The sequence below is a fragment of the Panthera tigris genome, chromosome B2, assembly GCF_018350195.1.
Source record: "Panthera tigris isolate Pti1 chromosome B2, P.tigris_Pti1_mat1.1, whole genome shotgun sequence".
Classification (NCBI taxonomy): Eukaryota; Metazoa; Chordata; class Mammalia; order Carnivora; family Felidae; genus Panthera; species Panthera tigris.
This window is the reverse complement of record NC_056664.1, coordinates 142,130,061-142,154,988: the sequence shown is the minus strand read 5'-3', so window position 1 is coordinate 142,154,988 and position 24,928 is coordinate 142,130,061. Positions and strand designations below refer to the sequence as shown.

General features: G+C 41.4%; 1 protein-coding gene and 1 long non-coding RNA gene across 5 annotated transcripts in view; one reads left to right on the top strand and one right to left on the bottom strand.

Annotated features, from left to right (window-relative positions):
- Positions 1 to 24,928, bottom strand: part of LOC122238801 — a 90,879-nt gene that overhangs the window by 37,350 nt on the left and 28,601 nt on the right. The window lies entirely within an intron of this gene.
- On the top strand, positions 7,777 to 17,774 carry LOC102960031 (T cell activation RhoGTPase activating protein). Its single transcript, XM_007097227.3, has 10 exons — positions 7,777 to 7,938; positions 8,543 to 8,626; positions 8,714 to 8,767; positions 9,074 to 9,140; positions 10,633 to 10,799; positions 11,474 to 11,635; positions 12,118 to 12,227; positions 13,631 to 13,826; positions 14,625 to 14,739; positions 15,342 to 17,774. Exons 2-10 carry the CDS (start codon positions 8,600 to 8,602, stop codon positions 16,607 to 16,609), a joined length of 2,166 nt encoding a protein of 721 aa, XP_007097289.2. The 5' UTR covers positions 7,777 to 7,938; positions 8,543 to 8,599; the 3' UTR covers positions 16,610 to 17,774.

Here is a 24,928-nt window from a genome sequence, read left to right as displayed (position 1 = left end):
ACTCACACAAGACAGGCAAAACTGGGAAGTCCAGGGGCCTCAGTTCAACGTGCTGGTGTCATGAAGCCTGCTGTTCACAAGGGCAAGGCTTGCAGAGACAGGTCCTCTGCATATCAATCCCATCCCGCATGGACAGTCATGGTTCCATCCTGACAAAGAGAAGGTCTTTTTCGGCGAGGCAAGCAGTCACTGAGGCTAAGTAACACTGCGATACCAGTAAGCATACAGTGAGATTTGAATGTTTCATTTGATAACACAATTTCTCACATGGAAAAGAATCAAAATATAGTAGATAATAAATGCCTGCTGCGTCCAAAGTGCTTGTAAAGAGGTGAAAATCTGCCCCTACTTTTTGGAGGTACCAGGTGAGCTGCTATTGCAGAAACTGGGGAAGGGAGCTTATTCCTTCTGGAAGAGTCTTTGTGTGCTCTTAGAGAAGATGGGACTTGAAGGGGACTCAGTGGAAAGAAAACATAGATACTGTGAAAGACAAATAAATGTGTGGTGAACAGCATTCTGGGTGGGACAGCTTCCTCACAGGCCTGGAGATGCAAGACTGCACTTTTAGGGGATGACAACAGACTCTGTAGCTAAAATATGACAAGTAGGGGAGAGGGGAGGAGGCATAATCAGACAGAAGGATGGATACCTTTTTATTTGTATTTTTTTTCTGGTAACTTGAAGAACTTTCCAGAAGATCAATGTGTTAATCAATCATTAGGTAGCCAGGCAGTGGGCTGATGTAGAAAGTCCTCTAGGAAATTGTGACCTCTTTGGGAAAACAATCCTCTCTGCAGGAAAGGGTTGATAATGCTCTACTTAAGGAATGTGGGGCTCTGGTCACTGGCAGTCCAAGGGGGAGAAGGGAAAAGTGATTCTTGGAATGAAGAGACTGGTTCTCGAGTTGGTGTCCCATAGGCAAGCTGGGTAACACCACACACACGGCGGTCAGGACTGAGGTAGTAGTAGCTGAACACACTCAGTGTAGAAATCACAGTCCCTATCACAGGATTTACTGTCTAGACAGTCACCACAGTTAAAACAAAGCAGTTCTTGGAGAAACATCTATTTTTATCAGGAGTTAAGAAAAGTCCTGGCATGAGAAGCAGCTTTACAGGTGTGTTTCTTCAACCTGACCCTTCATCTTATCCAGATCTGCTGGCTAGCAAAGGCCACTTAAGGGATGCCCAGGTGGCTCAGTCAGTCGAGTGTCTGACTTCAGCTCAGGTCATGATCTCACAGTTTGTGAGTTTGAGCCCTACAGATCCTCTGTCCCCCTCTCTCTCTGCCCCCCCCCTCAAAAATAAATAAACTTTTTTTTAAATGTTCCAAAAACTCTTGTCACACAGGATAAGAGCTTGCTTTTCTAAGGAAACTGTAACAGACAAGACGATGGAGAGAGTGAAACAGATCCTTCCATCTGCCCCCAAATTTCACACTGTACTTACAAACGTTTCTACTATTGCTCAGAAAACTGCCATCAAACTTTGCGATTCTTAAAGCAGTTGTGCAGGACCTGCCCCTCCCACTCTGTCTCCACAGTGGAGACCATATGCCTGACAGGCAAGCACTAACCATAAGGGAACAACTCTCCTCCATCAGTCACCAGGGCCAGATGCTCATGGTGACTACCCATCAGTCACAAACGTACCTGTGAATCAGATGGTAACTGTCAACAATCTCCCAGAAGCACCAAGAACACCTCCCTCGGGGCTCCCCCATCAACAATCTAGCCTAGAAGAAGAGCCAAAGATTCCTGCTTTAGAAAACACCAGGGCCCTGACTTTACTCATTTCTATGCCCTGTTTGCTGTTAACTTCTGATCCCAGATAGCTTGGTACCTCCCTTCCTCTCCAAAGTGGGGCGGCATGGTAGGTCGATGGAAGAATTAGACAAGTGGAAAATTCTAATCTGTTGTTGTAACAGTTTCTGCACGTCACTGAACCTTGGGTGCTACGTATTTTTTAAGATGTAAATTGCGTTCTATTTATGATTATTAATGAAACTGACAGAAGGAGATTTGAAGTTTCAGGACAATGCCCTAAATCTGACTCTCTCTGTCAGATAAGAGTTCCCTAGAAGGATTCACCAGGACTCACCTGGCATAAATTGATACAATAGATCTAGACATTTTGTTTCCATTTATAAATGAATCCCTTCAAGGATATTCCTTGAGATAAATGATGGAAAGACCAAGGTTCAAACCCAGTGGGGTGATCTTGGAAAAGCCAGCTGAACCGTGGAGCCCTGGTTATCTTGTCTGTAAGCCTCGGAGAATGACACATTCAAAGTGCTGTTTCAGTAATTATGTGAGATAAGTTATTTGAAAATACCACACAGTATATGGCACATAGTAGGTGTTAAATAAGTAAATCTCACACCCAAGAATGCAGAGCTAATGATGGATGCCAAAAACCAAGGCAATGTTTAAAAGAATATTTCCTGGGATGCCTGGGTGGCTCAGTTCGTTGAGCATCCAACTTCGGCTCAGGTCATGATTTCATGGTTTGTGGGTTCAAGTCCCATGTTGGGGTCTGTGCTGACAGCTCAGAGCCTGGAGCTTGCTTCAGATTCTGTGTCTCCCTCTTTCTCTGCCCTTCCCCTGCTCACACTCTGTCTCTCAAAAATAAAGAAACATTAAAAAAAATTAAGAGAACATTTCCTACTGGGATGATGAAGGCATAGAAGTCATTTCCTTTTTTTTTATTTAAAAAATTGTTTTTAGTATTTATTTATTTTTGAGACAGAGAGAGACAGAGCATGAACGGGGGAGGGTCAGAGAGAGAGGGAGACACAGAATCCAAAGCAGGCTGCAGGCTCTGAGCTGTCAGCACAGAGCCCGACGCAGGGCTCGAACTCACAGACCGAGAGATCATGACCTAAGCTGAAGTCGGCCGCTTAACCAATTGAGCCACCCAGGTGCCCTGGAAGTCATTTTCTTTAAAACAGAGGTACCAAGCTATCTGGGATCAGAAGTTAGCAGCAAACAGGGCAATAGAAATGAGTAAGTCAGGGCCCTGGTGTTTTCTAAATCAGGAATCTTTGGCTCTTCTTCTAGGCTAGATTGTTGATGGGGGACCCCAGAGGGAGGTGTTCTTGGTGCTTCTGTATGGGTGTTCTTGTTTGGGGTGGGGGTATTCACAGGGGCTGACTGGAGGAAGCTGAAAGCTTTATCTCCCAGAATAGGATGGGATTTAATAGGATGGGATTTAAGATGAGAGTTTTTGGCAGGAAGGCTCCCCTTTGACAAAACTAGAAGCCTTCTGCTGGATTAGGGAAGGGTTTACTTGAGATGGCGACGCCCTCAGCACAGAAGGACTTCCAGAACAACTTTAAAGAGACAATTTGGCGGGACGCTGCAGAGATGAAAACATCAGAACAGGGACAGGACATTAACTCAGTTGCTCACTTAAAACCTATTCAGCCCTTGGGGCGCTTGGGTGGGTCAGTCGGTTAAGCCTCCGACTTTGGCTCAGGTCATGATCTCCTACTCTGTGGGTTGGAGCCCCACATCGGGCTCTGTGCTGACAGCTTGGAGCCTGGAGCCTGCTTCAGATTCTGTGTCTCCCTCTCTCTCTGCCCCTCCCTGACTCACACTCTGTCTCTCTCACTCTCAAAAATAAATAAACAGTAAAAAAAAAAAAAAAAAAAAAAAAAAACTTATTCAGCCCTGAAATTCAATGTCAACAAATGTCCATTTCTAGTCCCATAATTCAGTCTCACAATAAGAAAAGGAAAAAGGAGGAGGAGGAGGAAGAGAGAGGAAAAAGAAAATTAAACTAGATTACAGGAAATTTTGTATCCAATATAATTTATAGCATTTGCATTTTAATTATTTCTTCCTTAAAAAATGTCCAAAGTCACCACAATATCATTAACAAACATATAAAGTTAACTGTTATTGCTCTTTCCAAAAGAGTTGTTACCAGAATAAACATGTTTATTTAAGTCTATTTCTTAGTACACCTCATAGTAAATGTTTTAAATTTGTTTTTAAACATCTATTTATTTTTTGAGAGACAGAGACAGAGCATGAAGAACATGAGCAGGAGAGGGGCAGAGAGAGAGGAAGTCACAGAATCTGAAGCAGGATCCAAGCTCTGAGCTGTCAGCCCAGAGCCCGAGGCGGGGCCCAAACTCATGGACCACGAAATCACAACCTGAGCCAAAGTCAGATGCTTAACTAACTGAGCCACCCAGGCACGCCTCATAGTAAATTAAAAAACATGATTATCTATATAATAAGAAATATATAACCCCAGCAACAATCAAATCTCACTTAAGAACTCGAAACGTTTGGGGCACCTGGGTGACTCAGTCGGTTAAGACTCTGACTTTGGCTCAGGTCACGATCTCACAGTTTTTGAGTTCAAGCCCTGCATTGGGCTCTGTGCTGACAGCTCAGAGCCTGGAGCCTGCTTCAGATTCTGTGTTTCTTTCTCTCTCTGCCCCTCCCAAGCTTATGATGTCTCTCTATCTCTCAATATAAATAAATATTTTTTAAAAATCAAAAAGTTTTAGGGGGGATGCTTGGCTGGTTCAGTCAGTGGAACACGCGACTCTTGATCTTGGGGTTGTTAGTTCGAGCCCCACACTGGGTGTAAAGATCACTTTAAAAAATGTTTGTTAGTGCCCACTGGTGATATTAAAAGTTGAATAAAGATTTTTTTTTACTTCAAAAAGTTTTGGGATTACATATCCAAAGGGAAATGGCACTTATGTCCAACTAACTTTCTCATTTTTCTCCATTGCCATATTTTGATGGCTTATAATGAGGCATATTTGTGTCATTAGAGGCACTGAGACTCAGATGTGGAGGAAAGGCAGTGAGGACCCCTGGGGTCGCTGCAGGCATAAGATTTAAAGCAGCAGGACAGAATCCTTTCTTCACTCTTGTCAAAACCATTAATAAACAAAATGGGATGTAGAGTGATTGGCTGTCAGACGACACAGCTTGAAAATAATTTTCATTGAAAATGGCTGTGGCTGTGAGGGTGACGAGGACAGGTAATGATGCACTACAAATATCCGGAACTTTCTCACACGCACAGATACAATGTAGACTAGCAGTTCTCAAACTCTGTAGTCTCAGGAACCCTTTACAGAATTATTGCCGAGTCTAGAGATTTAATTTATGTAAGCTGTATTTACCAATATGTACCTTAGGAAAAATTAAAGCTGAGAAAAATTTTAAACATAAGAATACACAAGCCTGCATTCCCATCATATCGTAACATCCCATATCATGTAGCCTCTGAAAAACTCCACTGTCTGCCCTTGAGACAATAGAGTCAAAAAGGCAAATATTGTTATAAAATAGTTTTGATTTCACGGACTCTCCTGAAAGGGTCTCAAGTACCCTCAGGACTCCCTGAACTTGAGAACCACTGAGATAGACCAAACCTATGAGTTTTTGAGTCTCCTAAACACCCCCCAGCTTGGGCTCGTCAGAAAAAGAGGTAAAATGGACGAGCCCATGACTTCCCCACCCTTCTCCCACTAGAGACACATACTCAATTTTTTTTTTTTTACATTTTATATATCAGGATTCTAGGTTCATCTTCCTTTAAATATAGAATTCCACACCAAAACATAAACAAACAAACAAAAAAAACCAGTTTTTAAACCATGTGTATTGTGTATTGTGTAGAATGTGTATTGTGGGGTATAGTGCATAATCAAAGAAAAAAATATCTTCATTTGAAATATATAGATTGAGGATTGATGCATTAGGTTGTTAGAGCTGTGCAAGCATTAGATTTCTTAGAAACTCCCAAAAACTATGTCAAATGAAAAAAGTTCATGAAATACATATTAGCATAAAAAATGACTATTTTATAAGTTAATGTATTTTTTCAGAAGCTATTTACTGAACAACTACTACATGCCTGTCTCTGGGCGAGGTACAGCATATATGCACTTTTTGATAATAAAAAAGTCAATGAGTGAGGGCACCTGCGTGGCTTATTGGGTTAAGATCCAGACTCTTGATTCCGGCTCAGGTCATGATCTCATGGGTCTTGGGACTGAGCCCCGCGTCAGGCTGAGCTGACAGTGCAGAGTCCGCTTAGGATTTCTCTCTCTCTCCCTCTTGCTCTTGTCCCCCTCCCTCTCTCTCAAACTTAAAAAAGTTTAAAAAATTCAATGAGTCATTTTGAAGATTTGTAAGGGCCGGAGGAAGGAGGAAAGGCAGTCATTCACATAGACTCCACAGGGACACTACCCTAAGCTCTGGGGCTCCAGCTCTGAGGGAGTTTTCAGAGAGGGAGCCTCCAGCTGGCCTCCAGCCTGAACACCCCCCCACTGAAACGCTGAGTTAGGGGGCAAATCTTAACTGTTCTGTGCTTCAGTTTCCTGAAGAACACCTAATCATGACTTCCTTTTAGTGTAAAGACAACGGAGCTGTCAATATGAAAAAGTCTTGGGATTAAAGCCTTCTGGTGATGGATTAAGACAAAGGTAGTTTTTAATTTTTTGTTGAAGAATAACACACATACAGAAATGTGAACATAAGACTAGGAGCACCCAGATCAAGAGATGGACCATTAGAGAGCCCTCTCTGGCCCCCAGTGGTCACTTCCCACCCCAGGGAAACTGGTAAAATAGCATAGATTGACTTCCGACAACATAGATGACTTTGCTTTGTATGCAAGATACGCTCTTTTGAGTCTGGTTTCTTTAGCTCAACATTATGTTGTGAGACCTGCCCACACTGTTGGACATAGTGATAGACCATGCATTCTCAGTTCTACGGAACACTCCACTGTGTGAAGATGTCGTAATATAGGTCACATACATAGCCTTTTAGCCATAGAAAAGACCAGAGATTTTCTCTTATCCAGAACGAGGGATCCACACATGAAGAAGAAGGAGGAGGAGGAGGCAGGGAGGAGGAGGAGGGATCCACAGATGAAGTTCACCGTCTCTTTTCTTTTTTTCTTTAGAAAAGAATTAAATGTTTATTTATTTTTGAGAGAGAGAGAGAGAGCAAGCAGGGGAGGGGCAGGAAAAGGGAGACACAGGATCCAAAGCGGGCTCTGTGCTGATAGTAGTCAGCCTGGTGTGGGGCTCGAACGCACGAATAGTGAGATCATGACCTGAACCGAAGTTGGATGCTTATCTGAGCCACCCAGGTGCCCTTCACGATCTCCTTTCTATTTGAAATTGATCTGATCAAAGGAATTTTTGGTTTTCCTTCCATGTCAAGATTAGAGATGGTATTAGCAATTTTGACCAGGAGTTAGGGAAAGGAGAAGGGGGTTAATATTTTGGCAGCTGGCTCTAGGGGACTCTCTACCTAATTCCAAAGGAAACTGATAGCGACCATTTCTCAAAAGCAGCAGCATGTCTGGAGCTTCTGGGAGGAAGAGCATCCTGCACCCAGAGGATGCCAGTCAATGTGTGGTAACTGATGAACAGAGTAGATGGTGGATGGGAGGGGAGATGGCACCCAAACAGGATACAAAATAAGGGCACCTGAAATCACCACTTTACAAAATAAAATTATGTTTATTACAGAATAACACAATTTCTTGTTCACACATCCCACCTGTGACATTAATCACAGCCTTCACCTAAGAGCCATATGTCATCTTTTCCACCCCTACTAGTTTGTAGATTTTTTTTTTTTTTTTACTTTGAAGTGGAAGAAGAAGAAAAAGAACCAGAGCTGCCCTAAAAGGAATGAGGAAGTGAGAGCTCCCCAGTGTCTGGCTGGCTATGTCTGTGTGACAACCCATGATGTTCTTTCCGGTCTCAGTAATATTCTGAATTTCCACCTGCCCGCCCCCTCTCGTTTATAATGCAGGACACGTGAAGCCGGTCATTCAGTCTTGCCCTCTCAACCAGTGGATTAGTAGGAGCAGAGTGAAATGCTGTTTCTCCCATTTTTCACAGTCCCCTGGAGATAAGACAAGTCTGGCTGGAGACCCTCTGAGGGTGAGTACCATAAATTCATATCACTAGAGAATAAGCTAGCTAGCAAATCTCAGGTGTCTAAGAGCACCTCCGACAGAAAACAGCTGTACCACAAACACACAACATGTCATGTTACAAAGACTCTGAACGCGCAAAGCTTGGCTTCAGTGTGAAGCCTGAACTTTTTTGGCATGGGAATTCCGGAAACGTTAACTTTGTTTTGTGTTTACTACAAGTAGCATCTTGGGAATAAGTTTTTGACCCTGGGGGTTAGATGAGATCATCCATGCAGAGCACGCAATACAGTGCCTGACACATAGTGAGCTCTACCTGCTGCCAAAAAAAGGGGGTATATAATTATTATGTAATTATTTGTCAGATTATTTCTTGATGGGAATGGAATAAGTGAATAAGTGTGGCGTGGTAAAGGTATCAGGTTTAAATAATATAGAAATAAGTGTGTTCAGGTGCTGTCCTTAACAGCCTAAGATATCTAGTAACATACACACAGACTTTAAGTGAAAACTTTTCTACCTAACAGTTTCAAACTTTGTGTTTTGGCACTGAAATCGGCCAACTTATTATGCGTCTCCCTCCTCACTCTTTCTCACGTGATTTCTCACAGGCAGAGCCAAGGACACACGGAGGGAAATTCATCGCTGGACAGTCAGCACAGACTCTAATGAAGTTGATAAGCAGTTGCAATGCCGTACGTCCCCCTCTTACATTTATTAATTCCGGTTTTCCAGAAGTCAGAGTCAAAAGATCTTTACCTAATTTTGGTTTTCTCTTTTAGGCAAAAACACTAAATGCCAATAACATGGAGACATTGATTGAATGTCAGTCAGAGGTAAGAAAGCAATTTTAAACACTTTTTATCTGCACTGTGAGAATGTGAAACACTGTGTTTTAATGGAATATTGTTTGGATTATTTAATTATCAGAGTAGAAAATTAACATCATTGGTGCAGTACATTAAATACATTAATTGGGACCTTATAGGATGATAATCAATTGTTGATTCTAGAAGCTAGAAAAAATCAGTGGACTCTATTGACTAATTCCTAATACAAATAAAATGTTGTATGTGTATTCTGTGGGGCAAGACTGGGTAGATCTCTTCCGTCATTTTTAACTAAAACAAATATATTTTTAGGGTGATATCAAGGAACATCCTCTGTTGGCATCATCTGAGGGTGAAAATAATATTTGCCAGCTAATTGGTGAGTTTTGAAAACATACTGATCTTTTATGTAAGTGCTAACAACAAATGTTCTCGGTCTGCAAAACCACAGTACTTTACTAGGAATTTGTTTTTTATAAATGTTCTTTTAAAGACCGCAGAACATTAACACTTAGATGGCAGGCAGGCTCCAGCTCACCAGAGCATCAGGGCACTCTGACAGACAAGATCCTCTCTAGAGCCAACCCCCCAGCTCTTCAAGGGGTTTTTCGTGGGGTCAGATCTCCTAGGCGCTTCTGTTTTAACAATTACAGCATGCATACATATGAAAAAGAGACCGTTCCTTTTCCCTTTTCTTCCTTCTCTAGCCATCCTCTTCCACTTGCCAGTGTAGAAACATATGGCAATGCATTTGGAAAATACAGCTTTTATATTTAGGGGAAAACAAGAGAAAGAAGGAGACAGAAAAGAGAGACAGAAGGAAACTTGTGAGGTGCGATACCCGTTGCATACACATCTTCAGGCTTTTGCAAAGATAGAACATCTTGCTAATGTTTTACTGATAGTTCCCAACTGCCAGGTCTAGGTTCAAGCCTTCCTGGCAATTTGTGCCAGCGCTGTCCCAAAGCAGCCACCAGGGACATCCTAAAGGGGACTGCAGACAGCCTGTTGTAGCTCCCCCTAGTGGCTAAGTGGCTGCAGAGGTTTACCCGCCAGCCCAGCTAAGTGTCTTCAAAATGATCTTGAACAAGGTTCCACTCTTTTTTTATGGCTCGGTGGTATTCCGCTGTATTTATAAACCACATCTTTATCCATTCATCTATCACTGGACACTTGGTTTGCTTCCATATCTTGGCTGTTGTAAATGATGCTGCAATAAACACAGGGGTGTGTAGATCTTTTTGAATTAGTATTTTTGTTTTCTTTGGGTAAAACCTAGCAGTAAAATCACTGGCTCATATGGTATTTCTATTTTAATTTTTTGAGGAAACTCCATACTGTTTCCCATTGTGGCTGAAATTAACGTAACATTCTAGTGTCAACTATACTTCAGTTTAAAAAAAAAAAAAAGATCTTAAGCAAGTCACTTCCTCTCCTTCTAAGTTTCGTTTTTTCCACCAATGAAGAAAATTAAAATAATCTATTTCACATCAGAAATGCCCACCATAGTTATTAAGGTCAATATATTAAGATGGTTGTTTGTGATCTGCTTGGCTAGGTTTTGCTGATTTTTTTTGTAGCAAACAGCCAGTGAAGGGTAAAAACAGGAAAGGTGGAGACTTTGAGGAACCTTGGTGTTGATGTTTAGGGGCTGGTTGCTCTGGTGACAATGTGGTTGCTTTATCGGTTGATTTTTCTCGATTAAAATTCACGCCCTTTGCTTTCTCAGTTTTTCAAAATTATTCCTGCTCCCCCCATGACATACCATAGATGACATTAAGTGGCTGATGATATCCATTGTCTTATATGGGTCTTTATTTATTAATAAGTTAAATTTAATTTTTCTCTTTGCCTTGTTTTCCTGGCTGTAGAAATTAAGAAGAGAAAAAAGGTGCTGTCTTGGCCTTTTCTCATGAGAAGGCCTTCTCCTGTGTCAGATTTTCCTGGGGCTTCAGAACCAGAACTGAAAACGCCACTATTTGATCAGCCCTTGTCAATCATCTGCGGTGAGGACGACATACTCCCCAGACCCATCCAGGTAGGTGTGCATTTACTTGTAACCTACATCAGGTTTTTGTTGGATGTGAAAGATTCTTGGGAGCTCTAAATATCATTCTCATGCTAATCTTGCTGGGGCCAGTATTTAGTTTTTTCCACTTTTGGAAATGGTGTTTCCACATATGAGTACAGTCAGGAGAGTACCTGGATGCTTACACTCTAGAAATGAGCTCTACTTGCCCTCCATCCTTCCATCCTCATGATCTCATGGAGTTGAGAATGCTTAAAATGTGTAGCTTCTGAAAAGTCAACAGAGATGGGGTCTAAAGTGTATGATCAGAAATCCAGTGTTTATATGGAATGACTTGAAAGGAGGGAGGCCTGGAATAATTTTAGAATGTAAAAAATTAGAGCTTTCACCATTTACCTCCTCTTAGAAAAATAGCAGAGTTGAGGGAGACAGTTGATAGCAATGGGGCTATAAAGAAAAACTGGCATTAGAGGTCTCTTGTTAACACCATCTCGGTATCATGAAGAACTAACTTTTATGGAGAAGATATTCTAGGACAGGTGAAGTTTGCTACTGTTCACATGCGCCATTTTAATTCTTTCTCTTACCTAAACATAGATTTTTCACGTATTAGTAGCAGCATATGGTTTCATGCATTCAAACTAAGGGTAATCATTTCCTATTCCTACCCCTCTTTCCTATAGGATATTCTCACTATTCTGTGCCTTAAAGGACCTTCCACTGAAGGGATATTCAGGAAAGCAGCCAATGAGAAAGCCCGCAAAGAGCTAAAGGAAGAGCTCAACTCTGGAGGCGTGGTGGATCTGAAAAGTCTCCCTGTGCACCTTCTGGCTGTGGTCTTTAAGGTGAGTTCACAACATTGCTGCCAAATCATCTGCAGGTGGCTCTGACACATTAATTTTCAGAAAATAAGAAATGGGCTCTTCTCCCTACAAATCAAAGTAAACTGATCCTGGAGTTTAAGTTTTTTTAGCTAAGCCTTTTATTTTCTTATATAAACATCTGTTTCTATGATCCCAGATTCCAACAGAAGGCGATACATTAAATTCTCCCCAAATCCTGATGAGAAAAGGCACTTAGACTGTCCCATGGCCAAGTCTGTGCCCCTGAATCTGGCTGTCCCTCAGATGATGTCCTTACTGTGTGTGCGTTGTTAGGAAGTTGATGAGAGAGATTTCCCTCGAGTATTCAAATGCAAGAAGGAAGGGGGCGCAGCCTGTGTTAAGATGATCAGAGGGTCTCTGAGACAGACCAGACAAGGGGACGATGAAGATGCCAGCATATAATGTAACATAAACAGGACAAACCATCCCCTTTCATCCTCCAGGACTTCCTTAGAAGTATCCCACTGAAGCTACTTTCATGTGACCTGTTTGAGGACTGGATGGACGCCCTGGAGAGGCAGAATGAGGAGGACAGAATTGAGGCCCTGAAACAGTAAGTTGCCAGAGTCCTTGCCAGAGGCCAGGCCCACATGGTCTCCATTTTTTGATTCTTCACATAATTCTCTGAGTGTTTCATGAAAATTGAAGTGTTTAGGGAATCAGAATGGAACTGTTTATCTACTCCCAGAATAAAAATCACAAGGTACTTTGGAGACTCCTTTTAAAGTGGTTTTAGCCAAATGAAAGGAAGCACTTTTTCAAAGAGTGGAAAGCGCAAATCCCAAGAGGTGGGGGGTCTAAAAACGTAAGTTGTTCAAGAAAGAATGGGGCAAAATCTTAGGTGAAACCCTGAAAACACGCTAAATAGCCAAGTGTAGGAATTTGGGGTTATTCTTAACCTAATAAATGGGTGTCAGGCAAGGCAACAATTCTCCCATAAAAACATCCCCTAAGGCATAGTAGAACATAGGAAGGGAATGTTTTGATCACAAAATTCCACAGCATGTTTCATATTCGTACAATTAATCAAAATGAAAACTATATAAAAACAAATTCCAAAGACAACAAAAACAATTACATTCATAAATGAAACTGTAACCTGTTAGTGACTAGACAATCTTAAACACCTAACTTTGAAATATCAGCTCTTTTGCCGAATGCTATGAAAGTCTATTTATTATGATTGTCCCAGGCGGCTAAATATTTCCAGTGAAATAGTTATTGAATTGAAGGCGTTAAGAGTATCTGTCCCAAATTGAAAATCCTAATATTATTAGAAGTTTCCCCTTAAAGACATAAGCTCTTTCAAATAGTAACTCCTTATGAGAAATGAAAATGGTCCCTACTTAGTCACCATTGCTTATTTTGAAAAAATGAGGCTTTATAAATCTAATTACTGTTAGTACTGATGTTGCCATTTAAGTGCTACCTTGGCCATATTTATGAACGTGCCCTTATAAACTGATTTATGCTCCATAAAGTTTTCTCAGAATGGTATAAAAATGGGTCATCTTTGTGTGATGATCACAGATCAAAAAAAGTAAATGACTGTGTTCCAAAAACACCAGTCTTGCAATGCTAGAAAGACATTCTGCCTGGCTAAATGATTACTCACCAAAACAATTTTCAAAATGTATTAAACTATGGGGTTTGTTGCAGAAGTTAAGGATTCCTAATTTGAGATCAATACAAGTAATAAAGGGTTGTGTTATTGGTGTCCTTCCTAATTATAAAGACCAGTGTCTTAGGTCTTTAGGATCTCATGGTTAACCAGTTTCATGCCACGTCTGTTACCACTGGAAGTGTCTGAATAAACATTTCACAACCTTACTGTGAAAATGCACCTTCTTCATTTTAAAGGAAGTCTGGGTTAGGCAGAAACTTTCAACTTGAGACACTAAAGGGAAATAGACCATTAGCCTCCTCTAAAACCAGCCTCCCTGAACTTCATTCCAGGGTCGCAGATAAGCTCCCCCGGCCCAACCTCCTGCTGCTCAAACACCTGGTCTCCGTGCTCTACCTCATCAGCAAGAACTCACAGATCAGTAAGATGGATGCCAGCAATCTAGCTATCTGCATTGGACCCAACGTGCTGACCCAAGAGAATGACCAACACCTGTCATTCGAAGCCCAGAAAGACTTAAACAACAAGGTTTGTTCTGGTCTATTTCTGACAAACTCCCAATTTGACCTCACTGTTTGTTTGAAAACACCAAGTGATAATAAAAAGGAATGGAGGAGGCTTCTGGGTCGCTCAGTTGGTTAAGCATCCGACTCTTGGTTTTGGCTCAAGTCATGATGTCACAGTTCATGGGATCGAGCCCCATGTCGGGCTCTGTGCTGGCAGTGTGGAGCCTGCTTGGGAATCTGTCTCTCCCTCTCTCTGGCCCTCCCTCACTCACCTGTGCACACAACAAGTTCTCTTTCTCTAAAATAAATAAATTATTAAAAAAGAGAGAGAGAGAGAGGGAGGGAGAGGAAGGAAGGAGGGAAGGAAGGAAGGAAGGAAGATCCAAGTGTAAAATGCCTCTAAGTTTCTCTGACTCAAGGTCAAGTGAAATATGAAATACAAAATGCTTTTGTCATAGTTCTGCCCTCTTAGACTCATGCATTTGATGAAACGGAACAAACCTCTTGTCTCACAGGACCTGTGTATCACACGCCATCAGTCCAACTATCAGTTTGGGAAACTCCTTATTTAGATAAAAATTACTTGAAAGGAAGAGGGTTTTTTAAATCTCAAAAAAAAATGTGTGTCTCAAAGATAACATTAATATATATGATTTTTACCAATTTTCCACATGCTCTTCTCAAACACATAAAGATCCCTTACGCTTATTTTGGCACCTCCCTATCGGTTGACCCCCATCATATCCCCATTATTTCTCCTCTTCATTTAAAAAAATTAAAGATAGCTTTAGGCTGACAACTTGTTTATTTTTCCTCACAGGTTAAGACATTGGTGGAATTCCTCATCGATAACTGCTTGGAAATATTTGGGGAGAACATTCCGGCACATTCCAGTACTGCTTCTGATGACTCCCTGGAACACACTGACAGTTCAGGTACAAAATGTGCTCTCGATTGATGATGACTGTGGGGGAAAGTTCATGCCAGTCTGCCAGTCCATGCCAGTAATGTAAAATATATCTGGTATTTGAAGCAACAGCTACCTACACAAATCACCAAATCAAACTCATAGGACACCATTCACATGGACACCTGTTCTCAAATTTCCATGCAGTGCCTCCTCACTCAGCTGACACTCATTCAGCTTCTTTCAGAATCACAAAAACCTTCTAATTTTACTAAGTTAACTTCAGCTAGAGGGTTGTTTCCACATAATGGGCTATGGGTCCATTAAAATGGAATGGATCCAATGAAAGAGCCATCCAAAGGATTAATTTTTTAATTTAAGATCAACAAATTTTCATTGAAATGTTTTCTCTTTTCTCATTCTCCCTCATATTTCCTTTATCTGCTTCTCTTCTGCACCTCAAACTAGGAAAGAAACAAAATTTTAATGTGGCAAATTTCATATCAAGCCTCAAAGTAGCTTCACCAGATTACCTAGGGCCATACTTGATATAAGTAGGGGGAATTGTACTAAAGTTTATTTCTCAGAGAAACTGAACCAGAAATTCAACTGTCCCTTAACTTCCCCCAGACATGTCAACGCTGCAGAATGACTCAGCTTATGACAGCAACGATCCTGACGTGGACTCCGGTGGTGCCATTGGCTCCCCAAATAGGCAACCCCCAGTACCTGTGGAGACGACTGCCGGCTGGGGGCCCAGAGGCCCCCAGCTCACTTGGGAGTTGAGTCCGGAGCCCATCAGCAGCACTCTTGCCAGGCTGAAAAACTCCCTGAGTGAACTAGACAGGAGGTACTCAGAGCCCAGCCCGTCATCCTCACAGGAGAGCCTCGAGAGCCAGAAAACACACCAAAAACTAACACGAAGCGAGGAGGACGTCGCCATGGCCCAGGCAGGGGCTCATTTGGAAAGTAAGGAAACTGAAGACCCCTTTCCGGAGGAGGTGTTTCCTGCAGTGGAAGGCAAAGCCCAGAGACCACAGGACCTGAAGGTGAAGAACTCGACTCAGGGTTTGGTGTTACTGTGGGGACTAGCGCCCAAAGCCTCCTCCAGTGGCTCTCTGGATGCTTCCTCTGATGGTTCACCCGTGGCTTCTCCTTCCAGTCCCAAAAGGAATTTCTTCACCAGACATCAGTCTTTCACAAAGACAGAGAAGAGTAAGCCCAACAGAGAAATCAAAAAACACTCCATGTCATTCTCCTTTGCCTCTCACAAAAGAGTGCTGACCAAAGCCCCCAGCTGCGTGTCTGTAAAATCCAAAGGCTTTACCAGAGACCAAGTAAAGAAAGGTTTTAAAAAAGAAAGCCAGCTTTCTGGGCGGATCATCCAGGAAAACTTGTCTGAAATCCAGGGCCAAACTGCTCTAGACTTTAGCTCCACATCCTATGCCCTCTCTGTCAGGGATGTGTTCCAACAAGTGGATCAGAGAAGCCCAGGTAGTCCGCCATCTTACGAAGAGGCCATTCGGCACCAGGCATTGGACCTCTCGGCCTACAGGGGCCAAACAGTCGGGAGCATGAGGGCCAGAATGCTCAGCCAGGATGCTGAACCTCTCCGACCTTTTCATCACGGAGGGAATTTAAGAAATACATGCAGTCAAGAGCTGCTTGACAGGCACAGACTATCTCCCAGGACTGAGAGCTGGAGACAGAGCCAGACTGTACATGTTTCTGTAGAAACAATAGGACACGTGACCGTCACAGGCAGACCTGACCTGCACCGGCCAAGAACTGTATCTGAGTCAAAACCGAAGACTAAGCTGGACCATCTAGTGCGGCGATGTAGTCAGCCAGTCTTTGAGGCTGACCAACTCCAGTATGCTAAAGAATCCTACATTTAGGACAGCAGACCAGACACCATGACATGGCTTATGGCGTCTCTGTAAATGCACAACTGTATAAAGAACTGCTTTGAACTCTGTTTTCCAAAAAGTCGAGAATAAGCTCTTTTAGAAAGGTTGTATAGAGGCCTCCCTAGAGGGGATAGCCACGCAATGGGACTCAGGCAGTGTGTGTGTGTGCCCAAATTCATGCAACATGTAGCAAGTGTATAAAATGTATTAGAGACAAGGTGTTAGGTGCAAAGATGTCTACATGAGTATGTGTGTATTTGTGAACTTGTAGTCAACTGCATTGCTGTTCTCTGCCTCCTGGGGCAGTATTTTGAACACTATTAGTGTTCAAAAATAATTTTTTTCCTTTTTATGTTGCCTCAAATGTCATCCCATTTTTCATATTTTCCACAAACTCCATTTAGGGAAAATGTTTAAATCTCTGTTAGAAGTTTCCTCCAGTAAACAGCTTTGTGATAATTACCCACAACGGTAAGAAAAAAGGAGCAGACTGCAAGAACAGACTTCAGTGTTTGTTTGGAGTTATATCGAAGGCATTACAAACTCCAGTGAATGAAAAGGCCATCGTTAACATTTATGAAAAATAGTGAAATGTGTTCTTTTAATCATCTCATTTTCAATTTGGGTAGATTAGCAAAAATGCATTATATCAATATTAACTGATTTATAGCACTTTGAGTTTCTCTGTGGCTCAGCAATGCCTTCTCCAACAGTGTGCAGGAAACTTTATATGCATGATATGCATTGGGGATCATATATAGAACTTCAATATAATCTCACTACAATAAATTGCCTTCCTTGTTTCAAAGTAAACATGTTCATTCTTTACTGATGTGTTGCCTTCTCTTCCTTGGTTCATAGAAACCCACTAAGAAAAGCACTCACACATTGGTCCATTCAACAAGCATCTACTGAATGTATATCCATTATTCTAGATTAATAGGCAGGCTGAGGATCTTGTCTTTAGAAAGAAAAGATAATCCCTATTCTTTGGTAGTTTGCAAAACCATAAAAATATACCTACTCGAAGCCATTTTCTCAATAGTCACTCAGAGACCAGAAAATTTAGTATGCAAATACAGGATAATAAAACCAATATAATATTTCCTGGTTTTAGTGAATGAAACTCTTCATTACCTTCACAAACCTTGTTTTTATGATGCTCAGTTTGCTTATTCACAAACATAATGGTAAAAATATTTGTCATATGTTAGAACTTTAATGCTCAATGATTAAGATATTTATCCAGTACATTGGAGATACTGGACTTCTATTTTCCTTATTTTATCAACTTCTTTCATAAAACACTGTGTGTTTTTTATTTGTTCAAAGAATATTTTTATGTTGGCCAACCACCAGATGGCAAAGGCCTATTATTATTTTCAGAGGAGATTTATTGATAATGTGGTACAAAGTTAAAAATGTAACCCAGATTGCTCAAGGGAGCATGCTCAGACTTCATGAGAAATACTTTATTAAGCACACTAAAAATGTATAAGTTTCAAGGGGTTGACACTCCCCTCTGACCACTAACTTCTGAAGAGCAATCCTTTTCCAGAGTTGGACACAAGTGACAGTTACAATTTTTAGCGTCTACCATGTGCCAAGCACTGTTTTAAGTATTTCAGGGCTAAAACAAGAATAGCAACTTCCTACTGACAATCAGAATTCTCATCAATAAAAAACTAAAACTAGGAAGCCTCCCATCTATTCCACTTTACCACTGACCTGACCTCTGTTGACCCAACTCAGATCACCAAAATTTTGTCTTAAATTTCTTTATTTTAAAAAAGGTGGTGTGAGACTGGAAGCCGTCTACCTATTGCAGATAACTAGGACAGTCTGTGGCAAACATTTATGAGCTTCCTGCAGTTGAGCAAATGTCATGATTGTTGCTATCTTTGAATAGTGGAGAAAAAGGTGTGGTGACTACCTTATATATTGCAGAGTGGTCTTCCCACATCCATCCATGGAGACCACTGGCTTCTAGCATTGCCCAACCCCAGTTGCCAAGCCCATCAGTTGCCTAGGGCTACCATAACAAAGTATCACAAACAAGGAATGTAAGCTACAGAAATGTATCATCTCATAGTTCTGGAGGCTAGAACTGAAATCTAGGTGTCGGCGGGTTGGCTCCTTACGAGGGTCACAAGGGAAGGATCTTTCCCAGGCTTCTCTGCTTGCTTGTACATGGCCATCACTCTGTATCTCTACATTGTCTTCCCTCTATGTGTGTCTGTCCCCAGATTTCCCTTTCATGAGGGACACCACCAGCCATATTGGATTAGGACCCATTCTAATGATCCATTTTACCTCTTTGTAGTCACATTCTGAGATCCTATGAGTTAAGATTTCTACAAATGAATGGGGGGGGGGGCACACAATGCAACCCCTCCATCAAGCTTCACAGAATACTACTTAATGATACCTTGATTATGCTGAAAATTCTTAATACTTCACCATAACCAAAGGACCCAAGCTTATGGTGAGATTTGGATACTATTAGAATGATGCTTGGGGCACCTGGGTGGCTCAGTCCGTTAAACATCTGACTTCGGCTCAGGTCACGATCTTGCAGTACCTGAGTTCAAGCCCTGTGTTGGGCTCTGTGCTGATAGCTCAGGGCCTGGAGCCTGCTTTGGATTCTGTGTCTCCCTCTCTCTCTCTGCCCCTCCTCCATTCACCTTCTCCCTCTCTCTCTCTCAAAATTAAAAAAAAAAAAATGATGCTTTAGTGAAGGAATCAGAAGACCCAAGCTTATGGTGCGATTTGGAAAATGTTAAAATGATGCTTTAGTGAAGGACCCAGGAACTCCAAAGTTCTGTCCTCCATGAACTTCCTAAGGGCCACACAATCACAAATGGGACTATTGCAAATGTGCCTGACACCCCGGTGTAAGGTCTATGGTAAAATCAGGTTGGAAGTCAAGGGCTAAATAGGGGCTTCTACCTAAATCCAGGTCTGATCTCTAGCCTCTGAGCCACAGTCACTGGGTCTCCCCAGCATCCATGCATCACCTGCCTGGGCCTAGCTTAAGAGGGACCCTGACCCTCTTACCAAGTGAGAGACAAGGAAGCATGTAAAGTTAATGTGCCCACTGGTGAATAATATGCAGCCTTCACCGCCCTGGAATCTGGCTGTACAGACTAGAATTTCTTCCTCTCAGGGAAGATAGGTAGTTTTCTCTCTTATAAGGAGGGAGAGAAATGGGTTCCAGATGCCATTGCCAGCCTCCCACATGACACACTGTGACCACCCCTGCCCAGTGGTCCACAAATGTTGACTTGTGAATGTTAACCAAGGCTAGATGCTCATACTGGAGCTCAGCCAAACTCCAATCACCTCAGAGCCTAGCAAATACAATGCTTGTGCTACATGGGGTCCCCATGCAGGGAAGTGGCAGCCGTGGCTTGTACGTTAATAAAAGAAATAGTAGTTAATGGCCACAAAGCTTTCCATGACCATAGATGAGAACATCCAAGGGCAATAAACACTATTTATCCTAATGCACTGTTAATGGAATAAACTCTAGCTGCATTTTCCTGATTGTGATCTCACTGGAAGGATCGCCAGTACATGCCTTCCTCCTGAAGGGTCAAGTAGACAGAAACCCACATCAGATAGGATCTCACATGTTTTGAGTTTCTTTTTTAATTGAATTATGTAAGATCTTAACTCCTTATCTGCAAAAGCAGAACCACTGAGGAAGAAATTATAAACATTTTGCTAGAGATGGAAGTGAATCACTTTTTGGCCATATTTGAAATGTGGACAGAGATTTTGCATCTTGTCAACTTTGGGGTACAAATTAAATGTGAAGGGGGAAAAACCACTGGGATAAAGTGCTGCCCTCCTCCTACTATAGAGGGCTCCTACAAAGAGGGGCCCCTGGGAGACCAGCAAACCTGCAGAGTGCAAAGTCTTGCCGGAAAAAGGAAATGCAGAATGATAACATCTCTGTAGGCAAGGAAAGACACTGTGTTGGCATAATAGTACACGACCCAATTCGCAGGGCCTGAGTCCACACCCCAAATGTGCCCCCAGGACCAGGTACTAAACTTGTCTGAGCATCCATTTCCTCATCTGTAAAACGAGGATAATCACAACAGCGCATCAGTTGTGGGATGCACGTAACAGAAAACCCAGATAACAGAGGCTTAAACAAGAAGGGGATTGTGCTCTCCATTAAAAGAAAAGCAGACAGGCAGTCCAGGGCTGGCATGGAAGCTCCAGGACATCCCATGCCCCTGGGTTCCTTCACACCAGGGCCAGCATCATGGGCACGGGACCTGTGTTGTCTCAGAGCCCCACGCTTAGAAGGGCCCAGCACTGGGGTTCATTGCTCTGCTTGTTGGCATTTTTTTCATTATTAGTAACTGTTGAATAAGGGCCCCCCATTTTCATTTCATGCTGCCCCCTGCAAATTAGGTAGCTCACCTTGTTCACACCTTGTGGTTTTCTAATCCACCATCATTTCTGTGAGCAAGATCCTCCTCCTCCAGCCTTGAACTTTCTTGCTCAGTTAACTTCTATCTACATCCCAGCAGCCAGAAGTTATTCCCATGGCTACTCTCACCTGCAGAGGAGTCTAGGAAATAAGTTTCTCATAGGCACTCTGCCTTTCCCAACAAAATCAGTAGGATTTTACCCTAAATCAGTAGGAACTATTAGCCCTTGATGCAAAAATCAAAAGAGATCGTGGATATGGTAAAACACATACAATTAGTTGCTCTAACATAGAAAGAAGGATAAAGCACAGATTATTTAGTATAATGAGACAAATCTCAAAATGAAAATGTTGAATATGATTAGGGATAAATAAAGACAAGGCAGATAATTTTGGAGTACTTCAATCATTCATACGCACATTGTGAGAACACTCATATGAGAAGTTTTAAGTAAAATAAATTACTAACAAAATTTAAAATTAAAATGTAAGACATATTGTATGTAAGAAATTCACAAGCTAGAAATAAGACAGCCTTGAAGGTAAGGTACATTCCAAATGCGAAATGGCATAAAGTGCTATAGGAGAAATGATTGTTTCGTGGTCCAATTAGTTTTAGGATATACTTCAAACTTTTTTTAATGTTTTATTTACTTTTTGAGAGAGAGAGAGAGAGACACACACAGACAGACAGACTGTGAGTGGGGAGTGGGCAGAGAGAGGTGGGACAGAAGATTTGAAGCAAGCTCTGCACTGACAGGTTGACAGCAGTGAGCCCAAGGCGGGGCTTGAACTCACAAACCATGAGATCATGACCTGAGCCAAAGTCAGACACTCAACCAACCTTGCCACCCAGGTGTCCCAGGATATACTTCATATTTAAAAGTGCTTCCTATATCAGATTCCAGAGCAGTAATGAAAGATTTCAGCCAAGCATATGACATTTAAAATAATCATGAGAGTTTCCAGGAAGCTATTCATTTATGTGATTAGAGCACATCACTGTTGAAAAGGAAATTGACAACTTCTTTTTTCCCATCCTTGTCGAAAAAGGCATTTCCTATACAAAATGGTTTTGGAAAAGACAAAGTACTATGTAAGATAACTGCTAATATGTGGGATGTTCATCTTTTCAAAACAACACGTACATCTTGTTACTTTCCTAACCAAAGATCTCCAATGACTTAATACTGTTTTCATCAAGTCTAAAGCCCTCCACCTCCCACCTACCAATCAAGGCCCACCTTATCTAGCCCCATCCTAGGGACTTCTTTACTTAGAAAGAATAGAAATAGTACCCAAACTTCCTTCCTTAACCCCCCAGTGACTTTCTACAATAAATAAGAACGACAGCTAATGTGAAAGATGCATGTGTACACCCCACCTTTCAGAACCGGAGACAAGCAATGTTCAGATGAAAATTCAAGTCCTTCCATAATTATATTAATAAACAAAAATAAAACTGAATGCATTCAGCATACTGTTCATGAAGTTAGAAACGGAATAATAAAAAAAAAAGTTGAAATTAGTAATTTCAAAAACAGAAAAGGAGTAGAACTGATAAATAAAACCAAAGCTGTCTCTCTGAAAATAATCGCTGCCTAATCTAGTCCAGGGAAAGATACATCAGAAGTACACAACAGGAGAAATGATGATAGGAAATAAAAACAGAGACTGAAAACTTAAAGAATCAAAGAACTCCTTTGCTGACCTGAATGCAAATGCATTTGAAAATGTAGATGAGATTAACTATTTCTAGAAAAACATAATTTACTAATCTAACTCCAGAAGAGAGAGAAAATCTAAACAGAGAAGGGGCGCCTGGGTGGCTCAGCTGGTTAAGCATCCAACTCTTCATCTCAGCTCAGGTCTTGATCTCAGGGTCATGAGTTTGGGCTCTGTGCTGGGCTCCATGCTGGGCACCAAGCCCACTTAAAAAAAAATTATGAAAAGAGACACAGAAAATTACAGATCAATCTTATGAATATTGATGTAAAAATCCTAAATAAAATATTAGTGATGGAATGTATGGATACCAAGTGGAGTTAATGTGGGAGTGCAAGTATAATTGCAATGTAGGAAATTTATTAACATAATTCACCATTTTGGTAAGTTACAGGGAAAATATAACCAGCTCCATAGACCTGTCAAAATCTAATCTCTACTACTGAATTTTTTTTAAGTTTTATTTATTGTGAGATAGAGTGCTCACAAACAGGGGAGGGGCAGAGAGGGGGAGAGAGAGAGAGAATCCCAAGCAGGCTCTGCACTGTCAGAGTAGAGCCCAATGAGGGGCTTGAACTCATGAACCATGAAATCATGACCTGACCCGAAATTAAGAGTTGGATGCTTAATCAACTGAGTTACACAGCCCCCCTCCACTGCTGAATTTTTAAAAGATTCTTAATGAGGGGCACCTGGGTGGCTCAGTCAAGTTGAGCATCCAACTTTGGCTCAGGTCATGATCTCAGGGTTCGAGAATTCCAGCCCCGTGTTGGGTTTTGTGCTGACAGCTAGGAGCCTGGAGCCTGCTTGGGATCCTGTGTCTCCCTCTCTCTCTCTCTCTCTCTGCCCCTCCCCACTCACACTCTGTCTCTGTCTCTGTCTCTCAAAAATAAACATTAAAAAGCTTTTTTAAATAAATAAAAGATTCTTAATGAGAGAAAATGATGAACATGATTTTTTAAAGATGTCAATCTTAGACGAAAAGGCTGTAAGGGCTTAATGAGGAAACTCTGGAAACTCCCGCTGAAGTGCAAAAAAAGTCAGGTTGGTACTATTTCTATTAACACTGTTCTTGAGGTACTATCTAAAGCACCCATACAAGAAAGAAAACAGAGGAATAAATATAAAAGAGGAGGCAAGGTTTTGCTATTTGTAGGTTATATAATTGAGTACTTCGAAAATCAAGAGAATCGATTAAAAATAAAAACCACTAGAAATAAGAAAACACATTAATCTAGCAAGCTGTGAAATTAATATACAGAAACCAAAAGTCTCAATACATACTAACAGAAAATATAATGAAAGAAAAGACTCCATTGGCAACAAATAGATAAAATACCTAGGAAGAAACATAAAACCAATGTGACAAAAAAATTTTAAATGTTCTTGCAGGACAAAGAAGTAGAATGGAACAAAAATAGAAGAACGTATTTTTAGAGAGTAAGATTCAAAACCATCAAGTTTTCCTAAGTTAATTTTCAAACTTAAAATGATCACAAAAAAACATCCAACAGGAATGTTTTTTTGTTGTTTGTCATTGCTGTTGTTACTTACTAGAACAACACTAACTGAATCTGAAAAACACATTTTTAAAAATTTTTATTTATTTATTTGAGAGAGAGAGAGAGAGAGTGCCAGTGAGTGGGGGAGGGGCAAAGAGAGAGAGAAAGAGAGAGAATCCCAAGCAGTCTCTGGGCTGTCAGCACAGAGCTCTTCGCGGGGTTCAAACTCACAAAACCACAAGATCATGACTTGAGCCAAATCAAGAGCCGACACTTAACCGACTAAGCCACACAGGCGCCCCTGAAAACCACATTTAAAAAAATCAGTAAACACTGGGAGCACCTCGGTGGCTCAGTTGGCTAAGCAACTGACTCCCGATTTGGGCTCAAAGTCATGATCCCTGGTTCATGAGTTCGAGACCCATGTGGGGCTCTGTGCTGACAGTCTGGAGCTTACTTGGGACACTCCAAATAAATAAACAAACTTTAAAAAAAATAAAAAATAAATATAAAAAATCAGCAAATGCTAATAGCAAAGAGAACTCTGAAAGGAGGATCTGTGAGAGAAAACCAACTCTGCTTGATTTTCAGCCATGCTCAGAAGGTGAATGGCTGGGTCCTGACATGTGAACA